The 9,054-nt window shown below is 50.8% G+C and overlaps 3 protein-coding genes across 3 annotated transcripts; 1 reads left to right on the forward strand and 2 right to left on the reverse strand.

The window, feature by feature from the left end:
- Nucleotides 1-3: 3 nt before the first annotated feature.
- BZA70DRAFT_285908 (Mo25-like protein) lies at nt 4-1,861 on the reverse strand. Its single transcript, XM_064913814.1, has 6 exons — nt 1,583-1,861; nt 1,217-1,500; nt 987-1,155; nt 655-924; nt 483-588; nt 4-420 (listed from the first exon to the last, which is right to left on the reverse strand). The coding sequence occupies exons 1-6, from the start codon at nt 1,685-1,687 to the stop codon at nt 350-352; spliced, it is 1,005 nt and encodes a 334-aa protein (XP_064765520.1). The 5' UTR covers nt 1,688-1,861; the 3' UTR covers nt 4-349.
- Nucleotides 1,862-3,374: 1,513 nt separating this feature from the next.
- Nucleotides 3,375-6,765, forward strand: BZA70DRAFT_242867 (ras guanine nucleotide exchange factor domain-containing protein; the record flags this gene model as incomplete). The annotated part of the gene is made up of 5 exons (XM_064910578.1): nt 3,375-4,867; nt 5,099-5,561; nt 5,721-6,315; nt 6,371-6,428; nt 6,567-6,765. Coding segments are annotated over 5 exons (2,808 nt in total), but the record flags the coding sequence as incomplete, so codon positions are not given.
- A 132-nt stretch (nt 6,766-6,897) lies between these two features.
- Nucleotides 6,898-8,903, reverse strand: BZA70DRAFT_285916 (S-adenosyl-L-methionine-dependent methyltransferase). The gene is made up of 3 exons (XM_064913815.1): nt 8,567-8,903; nt 7,622-8,506; nt 6,898-7,565 (listed from the first exon to the last, which is right to left on the reverse strand). The coding sequence occupies exons 1-3, from the start codon at nt 8,838-8,840 to the stop codon at nt 6,946-6,948; spliced, it is 1,779 nt and encodes a 592-aa protein (XP_064765522.1). The 5' UTR covers nt 8,841-8,903; the 3' UTR covers nt 6,898-6,945.
- Nucleotides 8,904-9,054: the final 151 nt, after the last annotated feature.

Here is a 9,054-nt window from a genome sequence, read left to right on the forward strand (position 1 = left end):
GCCAAAATAGAAAAAAAAAAGAAAAAAAAAAAAGGAAAAAGAGGGATAATGTCTAGATATGACTGAAGTAGCGAATTGTGTACACCAGCAGATATGCCTGTCTTGATTTTTGACAAAAGTGATTTGCTAGACCACTGGTTTAAGTTGCTGTGTGAGGTAGTATAAAAACTAAATTCATCGAGCGGTTGAGCATGATAAATAGGCAAAGCCGGACAAAATGTGCCGATAATTCTGCAAAGTTGATGCTGTTTGGTCTGCAGGCAGGTAGGGCCGCTGGACACCACGTAGATATAAATGTAGACCGTTTGCGTCGAGACGGGAAAACTCGTTGGAATTGATGATTGTGGATTTATTGCGCTGGTTTCAGATCTGCGATTTGCCGTATCAGGAATTGCTTTTCGTCGTTGAATTGGTCGTCATCTGGTCAGGAGAAGGTTAATAATTGCATGGGACAAAACTGCTAATTTCTGCAAGGCACTCACTTGTCCGATCACTATGAAACTCAGGTAGAAAAACAAGAAGCTTCTCCTTGTTTTTGAGCAATATATCTAATACTGGCTTTGATTTGTTTGGGTTCGCGACAAACACCTAAAAGAAGGACAAGTAACGGGTCAGAATTAAGGTCGAGATACATAAGGACAGCGGAGAAAGTACCTTGAAAACATGGAACGATTCATATTGAATATTTTTACTCTTATCGCGGAGCATGTTCATGATAAGTTTAAGATGATCAGGGGAATCGATATAGGCGGTCATTATAACAAAATTTGTTCGATCAAGAAGAATTTCAGCTAGAAGCTTGATTGATTGCCGCTTTGTGACATAGTTGGAGGACTGTAGTAGGTTGTTGTATTGTTGGAAGAATTTCTCGGTATTTTCGGTGAAGAATTCGAGAGCCAGGGATTTGTGGCGAGTCAGGAGATCCTAAAAATAAAAAGATCAGCAGAGATCAATGGATGTGACAGTTAAGATCGAGATCGAAATACCCGTAGAGTTGAGAAAGCATCACTGGCAGTCTCGAAAGCCGGGAGCTGGACGTAACCAAAAAACAACCAGATCAGATCACTGAAGAGGATTATTTTAGCCAATTGCTCATGTTTGACGCATTCGCGTAGGGTCTGCCCGCAATTTTGGACGACTTCGGCGTTTTCGTAGCTGGAAGAGGAAAGTTGAGTTAGCTAGCTATGCGGACAGGAAAGCAGGCAGGAGATGGCACCTTTTGACGAGAAGGACGAGGATGGGTTCTTTAGTGCTGAGATACTGCACGGTTGGAAAACGAGTGCCGATCTGTCGCTGTAGGAGGCCATTGAAGAGGCTCATGGAGCTTTTTCGTAGCTCAAAGTCGATGACGGCCTGGCTGGCGATGATGTAGTATAGCAAATCGGAGGAGTAGGCCTCCTGAGCGACCATTGCTATGCTATCGGGGGAAGGATCTGTGTTGCCGTCGCCATGGAGAAAAACTTTGATCTGGCCGATGTAGCGGGTGATCTCATCGAGGGTCTAAAAGGGAGGAGGAGTGGTGGTTAGCTTGATGATGGAGAGGTGGTAGATGAGGAAAGCGGGAGAGGAGAGGGTGAGATACTTTTTTGTCGAGACCATGATCGAGCTTCTTTAGTGAGTCTCTTAGAGCACGAACGAGCTCCTGCGGGGACTTTTGACGACTAGAGCGGGAGAAGAGGAAGGCCATGTGGGTCTGTGGAGTTGCGGATAAGAAGATGGTGGGGAGCAGACGAGGGAGGGTGAGGATGGGTAATAGGGAGGGCGGTGAGCGGGATGAGGAGAACAGAGCAGAAGCACGAGTACACTTCAACACCAACACACGATTACGCAGAATCAGAAGGCTGAACAGGAAGAAGAAGAAGAAGAAGCAGGTTTTTTGTTGACGGTCTGGCTGCGGCGGACCCAAAAAGTCATTTCGGTCGCCGGGCCAACCGCCGCTGCGGCTCACGGTTTGTTTACATTTTCGAGGAGGACTGGCTGGGGAACGAAGGGGGTGCTGCGAATACTAATATCAAGTGGACTGTCGACTGATAACTCTACAGAAAATACACTGCATTGTCTAGGCTGAAAGAGGACAAGCAGTTGGGTGAATGATATGTAGAGGCACATTGCAGTAGCTGGGAGTGGGTGAATATGCAGGTTTGGCGGGAGGAGCATTCCATCAGACGCATAGCGGGCTCGCAGGTGATAGCAGCGAGAGCACAGCACCTGCAGTATTTACTGTCGTCGTCAATACTACAGGATAAAGGGAGAAGTCTGGTCGAGGAGCAGAGACTAGAATTGAGGACTGGTGTAGGAGGTGTTTAGTCTACAAAAGCGCAGCAGAGTCGAAATACGCTGCTCTTTTAACCTGATATTCTCTTGTTTCTCCCCGGATCCAGCATCCAACAACGCATCTCCTCAACTGCCCGAACCCACACTAAAACCCAAGTAAAATCCACACTAAAACCCAGCCGAACCCAAACTAATCCAACCTGAGCCATCGTAAGCGGAGGCAGACAAAGCGGCGTGTGAAAGCGATGTAAACAAACCGAGGGCTTTGTGTTTTGTCCCAGCCAAACCAAAACCACCCCCTTTCGCAACTTCACGAGAATTCCAACCTGTGATGGCCTTTTCTTGCTTCTGATTTCCCGGCTTGGTCTTGCTCTGTTTATTGCTGCGATTGCTGGTTGCTCTCTTGATCTGTTTCTCCTTACTCTTTGTCTACTGTTTCGTATGTCATGAACAACCCCCCTCGCCTCTGAGCACGTCTCTTCTCCTGCAAACACATGGCATCCGTCGCCAGTACGTCTTCTCTTCCTCTTCTTCCTCTCCTCCTCCACCTCTAACCTCCTCTCCAGACCAACCGTGGCCAATCGACCCTGACCGCCTCTACCCGGCCACCGTCGACCATCCTTCTTCTCCTAGGTACGCATATCCCAATCGAATTTCTATACTCTCCTCACCATTCTGACTCTTCCCCCCGCAGTGGTTCGGTGACGCGCTCTGCACCGCGTGCCTCGCCCTCTTCTCGTCTCTCGCTCGCTTCTAATGTGCCGGGTCGGCTCTCTCCCTCATCCTTCTCATCTGCATCCTCCTCCTCTCCTGCTCCTGCATGTGCTGCCTCCACCACTCCGCGTTCTCTCGCCCAGCGCTCTGCTGCTGCTGCTCTCGCCGCTGGCAAGTCTCCGCGCTTTCAGTCTCCCCGTGATCTCCTCAAGCGCACCACTCCTCAATCGCACGCCTCAAACGTCAACAACACTCCTAAATCACCCTTCCCTTGGGTCTTTCCCTCCGCCGATCAGACACCCGCCCCGCCTCCTCCGATCTTTCCTAGTCTAACCGGCTCATCACGTACCGATGCCTACGACCCTATCGGCGACCAGGACGCCGCTGCTGCTGCCACATCTATCCAGTTCAGCTCAAACGGCATCATCAACGGCATCACCCCCGCGCGTCTGGTCATCCTTCTGACTCTCCCCGACTCCCTCGACTATAACCTACTCTCTGACGTCTTTCTATGCTACCGTCAATTCATTACCCCTCTCGACCTCATCAGGCTGCTGGCCGCTCGCTTCAAATGGGCCGTCAATCGCATCGACGACACCGGCCGCAAAGTTCGGCTACGCACTTTTGTTGTCCTGCGCCATTGGCTTCTCAACTATTTTGCACACGACTTTGTTCCCTCGCTCAAGCTCCGTCAGGAGTTTGTCAACGTCGTCAACGGTTTTGCTCGGTATGGCAAAGTGCGCTCTTCTAATGGCGACCGCAGACTCATAGGCGAACTGAAGCGCTGCTGGATCAAACTCAGCTGTCTTTATTGGGAGCTTCCGGGAACTTATAACCCCGATTTTCTCTCGCTCTCTTCAGACCAGTGCTTTGATGAGGTGTTACATCCGGGAGGATTGGTTGGTTCTCGCAAACTTGTGGAACGAAGATCGACGATAACCAAACAACGCACTTCCCGTTTACCTGCGACGCTGCCTGTTTGCGATCAACCACATGATCGTTCCTCTCCAATCCTTGACAGTCTCGAACCACCATCTCGGGCCAGGTTCAAATCTCTCGAGCAGACTAACGGTTCAGCAACCTCAGTTCCTCTTTCAGTTCCGTCTCTGTGCTCTGAGTCTGCCGCTTCATCCAATGGTCCACTGACACCCGCAAATGTCAACGTCGCAGAGGGTCAGCTCTGGGGTGCTCTCTTCAGAGGCGAAGGATCCGTCTCAATTCCCACTGACGATCAGTCAATCGTCAACGCCGTCATGCCTCCGTCTCCTGCATTCAGTTATATCGATGATCCTGGTCACGGTGATCCTCTGTGGCTATCGCTAGAACCAGCGATCAAAGAGAAAGAATCGATTTCAAATCTCAAGATATTCAAGTCGATAAAGCGAAGGATCAAAAAGTCACCACAGCACCAAGCCACAGACGACTTTGCCCCGCGCTCATCAACTTCGACATATGGCCGGTCAGTAGAAAGCAATGTTGACATTCCCGAAGCTACCGGTGTGCGAATAGATATCCTGGCTGCTAGTGTAGTTGACAACTACAGGCAAATGACATCTAGGGATTCAGAATCTGACGATCAAGGATCTGAACAAGACACCAGAGAACAAGAACCAGTGGGCCTAGGCGTCGGAAACACAAACTTCTCAGCTGTGCTTCACAACTCTCCAGAGAGACTTATGAGACCCGTATTCTCTGCTGGATATGAAGAGCAATACTCACAAAGCGCTGAATTCACAGGCACTCTCGATGATCCTAATTCAACCACCGGAGGTCCCACATCTGAACCGATGGCGGACAACAGAAGTATGTCATACGAGTCTATCAATATTCACGATCCGTTAGATGACGCCTCCCTGGTTCGATTCCCTGTTCTTTCAGCGTCATCGTCGAGCATGGCTTTCAGTGACAGCAACCATAATCCAGCGTTCGAAGACTATCCTCAACTCACCAGAGCACGTGGGCTGCAGCGTCAAGTTGGAATTAGAGACCTGAGAGCTGGATCACTGGACAACAGTCGAGGTCGAGATTCCTCATCTTCGTCTCTTGGTGCTTCGCTGTACGATGGAGGCGATGTTGTTCCCTATGAATTCAACTCGTCCGATCCGCCAAGCTCTCCTCGCTTTTTGCCGCATTCTTTTTCCTCTACGGATTGCGGGTCGAGTTCACTACGAAACGGACGCAGGGGAACTACGAGTGGATTTGTGGGCATTCCCGGGATTCCAGACGAGATGGCTCGAGAGCTGATGAAGCTGGCTGATCTTCCTGAGGAGGAGCCTGCAGCGTCTGGCGAAGAGGCACTGGAAAATACTTTACGAAAGTTAGAGGGCAAGGAAAGCGAGCCTAAAGAGAAACACATTGAAGAAACAGATTTCAGCACCGGCGGCGATCGAGATTTGATGGCAACAAACATCGAAAGACAATCATCAGCCGATGCTAGCGAGGATGCCGATGAGAGTTATCAAGGTAGTTTGACTGGTAATCAGAGCGTGATGTCGTTTCCCAGGCCGCGGGGACGAGAGCGAAATGCCTGGTTTGTGGACACGAGTTCGGTCGCTGGTTCGGTGACTGGTTCGGTTGCTGGCTCTCTCCGGGGCCCGTTCCCAGGATCAGTTCCCATGCAGAAGGAGACTATGGGGATGGGGATAGCGGCTGTTCATGGGCCAAAGATTCCTGATCCGGCTACTGAAGTGATCCCGCTTTCTGATCCACCTTCTGAGACCGACCGCACTGAGTCGTCACAGGATAACCGACTCTCGGTGTCTAGCTATGCCGAGAGTTACCAGTCCAGCGTCGCATCCTTGAGTATTCACCTACCGTTCATTCTGAAGTACCGTGCGCGAGAGCTTGCCGAGCAATTCACTCTGATCGACTGCGACGCGCTTGCGGAGATTGACTGGAAAGAGCTCGTTGAGTTGCGCTGGCGTCAGAATGTAGACGCGGTTCAGGACTGGCTTTCCTACGTTTTGGCGGGCGACCATCAGGGCGTCGAGTTGATCATCACGCGGTTCAACCTCATGACATCCTGGGTTACTTCTGAAATTCTTCTGACTCGGGAGCTCGACGAGAGGGTGCACACGATCCAGAAATATATTCATGTGGCGGCTCACTCGCGAAAATTGCAAAACTACTCGACCTTCATGCCGATTACCCTCGCGCTTGCTTCGCCGACTGTGCAGCGACTCAGTCAGACGTGGAACGCGGTGCCGGCTCGGGATATGGAGTTGTTTCATGAGCTTGAAAATCTTGCTTCGCCGTTGAGGAATTTCAAGAATTTGAGGAATGAGATGGAGAAGGCTGATATTACAAAAGGATGTGTTCCTTTTATTGGTATGTTATTATTGATACTATAAGTTGAAGATAGTGGTTGCTAATGTCTTTGAAGGTCTCTACTTATCCGATCTTACATTTAACGCCCAGCGGCCCGCATACGCAGAGAAGAAGTCCTCATCCCGCGACAGTCTATACAGCGACGACGAAGATGACGACGACGCCCGACCCAACGACGAATCCGACGACGTCTTCTCCGTCCACCAAAACAGTTCGCCGAACCAGAGCAGCAGTCCACGACAGCAATTCAGCGTCGGCCGACTGATTAATCTCGACCGGTACCTGACCTCTGCTAGAGTCATTAAGAAGCTTTTGTATTTCGTGAACTCTGCGTCGGCGTATGCGCAGCGGCTGCCGAAGAACTCGGAGCTGATTTCGAGGTGCTTGTATATTTCCTGTTTGGACGATGCTGAGATTGACGAGTGTCTGCGACTGATGAGCAATCCATGATTTTTGTACTTTTCCCGTTTATGTTTATTTTTATGGTTATGGGGAAGTTTGTGTTGTATACTAGTGCGGGGATGAGATGAAGGAGATATGATTTGGGAAAAGAGTGATGACTTTTGTAATGATTACTAGATGATATACTAATTTTTGTATTAATCCAAACTACTACATACATATTACGCTCTATCGCATGATATAAGTCTGCTTAAGAGGCTTCGCGCCCCCGTTCAAGACCAACCCAATCACATACTCTCTACTATTAACCCTCCGCTTCGCATACGAGATCGTACCCGTCAACTCCGTCACGCCGTCAGGGATCTGAAGCGGGGAGTTAAACAGCAGAGCCGCGCTGCGCCAGTGGGTGTACTTGGGACCCCAGGGCCCGGTGGTGAAACCCAGAGATCCGGAGCCGGGTCGGTAGGACTCTGCTCTGGCGGAAGCGGGGACGACTTCGTCGCGGGAGCGGGTGAAGTATGTGTCAAAGTAGATGACGAGGCCGTCGAGCACGCCGTCGAAGGTGCTGCTGTCTTCTCCGCCGCGGGGCTTGAGCGCGACGCGAATGTCGGAGGTGAACTCGAGATCGGCGATGGAGACAGAGTGCAGCGGCAAGGAGTTGAAGACGAACGGTTCGGGGCTCGCGATCGAGGACGGGGCAAAGTTCTCGATGATGACGTCGTCGAAGATGCGGGGCTTCATGGCGCTCATTTTGAAGCCGTAGATGTCGTTCCAGAAGTTTACTTTGTCGTTGATGAATTCAGGGTCGCGCAGGCCGGCGACGAGGAGGCGGCATTCGGCGGGAGCCACTGAGATACTGCAGTTAGTATTAAGAAGGCTAGAGATATGGAGAGAGAGGACTTACTTAGACCGTTCGGGGCGAGGTATTTGTCGCGGGCGGTGAGTACAGAGTCCAGCATAGCCTCGTAAAGAAGCGCGTAACCCATCCACTCTGAGATGATGATGTCGACTTTTTCGACAGGCAACTTGATCTCCTCGATCTTGCCGCGATAGCACTGCACGACTTTCTCGAGCCCGTTCTCAAACACGTTCGCGATCGCTTTCTCGATAATATCCGAGTTATCGACGGCAAACACTTTTTTCGCGCCCGCTTTGGCGGCAAACATCGAGAGGATTCCGGTTCCGCAGCCGACGTCGAGGACGACTTTGTCTTTGAAGATATCCTTGTTGTCGTAGATTGCGTCGCGGTAGGACTCGGTGCGCACGCGGTCTTTGAGCATGATCTCGTGGATCTCGTTGTAGGCGTAGGACTCAAAGTAGCGGTCGTCGTTTGCGTGCTTCTTGTGTGATCTGCGACGGCGGCGGCGGCGGCGGCGATCTGGGCTGGCGCTGCGACTGCTGCTGCTGCTGTTGCTGCTGTTGTCGCTGCTTGCGTCGCTGTTGTCGGAGTTCATATCTCGGTTGAGGATCGTGCGCACGATATCCTTGTACTCGTCAAACTGCTGCTGCAGGTTCTTGAGCTGCGTCTGCAGCGTCTTTGCCTTTTCCGCGTTCTCTTTCGCAAGCTGCTGGAGCTGCTCCTTTTCGTATACCGCGTCGGCGTCCTCTTCTTCGTTCTCGGAGTCTTCGTCTTGGATCCCGAATAGGAGCGCGTCGTCTTCCATCACGGGCTTGAGGTACTGGCTGTCCTCGAGGAAGATCTCGGGCTTGTTTAGCTCGGGGAGTTTGTTTTGCTGGACTTGCGAGCGGATGTAGTTGACCAGCTTTAGCTTTCCAAAAAAGTCCAGACCTGGGGATTTGAGACCTGTTAGAACGAGAAATAATTGAAGATCATTAGGGGCGTGCTCACCAAGTCCTCGACGAAGCTTGTTATAATCAAACCCATGATCGGCAGCACAGTGATCCCAGACCGCGTCCGCGTCGTCAAAGGTCAGTTCGCAGTACAAGCACACCGGGCGGGTTTCGTCGTCGTTAGTCCAGTCCGAGGCGGACTCGAGCTCGTTTTCTTTGATCAGGTCCTCAAAGTCTTCGATGTCGGACTCGACCTCTGCGGCTGGGGTTGAGGCAGGGGTGGAGGAAGAAGGAGGGAATGCAGAATCGGTAGGCAGTGACTCTGTCGCCATTGTTGCTTGAATATCCTCTGTATTTGTAGTTTTATATAAAAAGTACAACAGCAAAGCTCTTGATTATCGAGATGTTTGCAAAAACCAAAAAAAATATTTTTTTAAATGTCCCAAAACCTTGACGATTTCCGCGTGGGGCTCACCTTAAAACTCTAATTCTACTTACCTATTCCGATGCGGTCTGATCAACTACTTAGCAGGATATCATCTGCTT

This window comes from Myxozyma melibiosi, assembly GCF_037950935.1.
Source record: "Myxozyma melibiosi strain Phaff 52-87 chromosome Unknown BZA70scaffold_17, whole genome shotgun sequence".
Classification (NCBI taxonomy): Eukaryota; Fungi; Ascomycota; class Lipomycetes; order Lipomycetales; family Lipomycetaceae; genus Myxozyma; species Myxozyma melibiosi.

What these genes read in the sequence shown, in the direction of transcription:
- BZA70DRAFT_285916 (XM_064913815.1), bottom strand. Translation starts at nt 8,840, where the DNA reads ATGGCGACAGAGTCACTGCCTACCGATTCTGCATTCCCTCCTTCTTCC. An exon ending in CAAGCTTCGTCGAGGACTTG is followed by an intron (nt 8,507 to 8,566) that starts GTGAGCACGCCC and finishes TCAAATCCCCAG; the next exon opens with GTCTGGACTTTTTTGGAAAG. An exon ending in CCTCGCCCCGAACGGTCTAA is followed by an intron (nt 7,566 to 7,621) that starts GTAAGTCCTCTC and finishes GCAGTATCTCAG; the next exon opens with TGGCTCCCGCCGAATGCCGC.
- BZA70DRAFT_285908 (XM_064913814.1), bottom strand. Translation starts at nt 1,687, where the DNA reads ATGGCCTTCCTCTTCTCCCGCTCTAGTCGTCAAAAGTCCCCGCAGGAG. An exon ending in CTCGTCCTTCTCGTCAAAAG is followed by an intron (nt 1,156 to 1,216) that starts GTGCCATCTCCT and finishes TTCCTCTTCCAG; the next exon opens with CTACGAAAACGCCGAAGTCG. An exon ending in AATCGTTCCATGTTTTCAAG is followed by an intron (nt 589 to 654) that starts GTACTTTCTCCG and finishes TCCTTCTTTTAG; the next exon opens with GTGTTTGTCGCGAACCCAAA.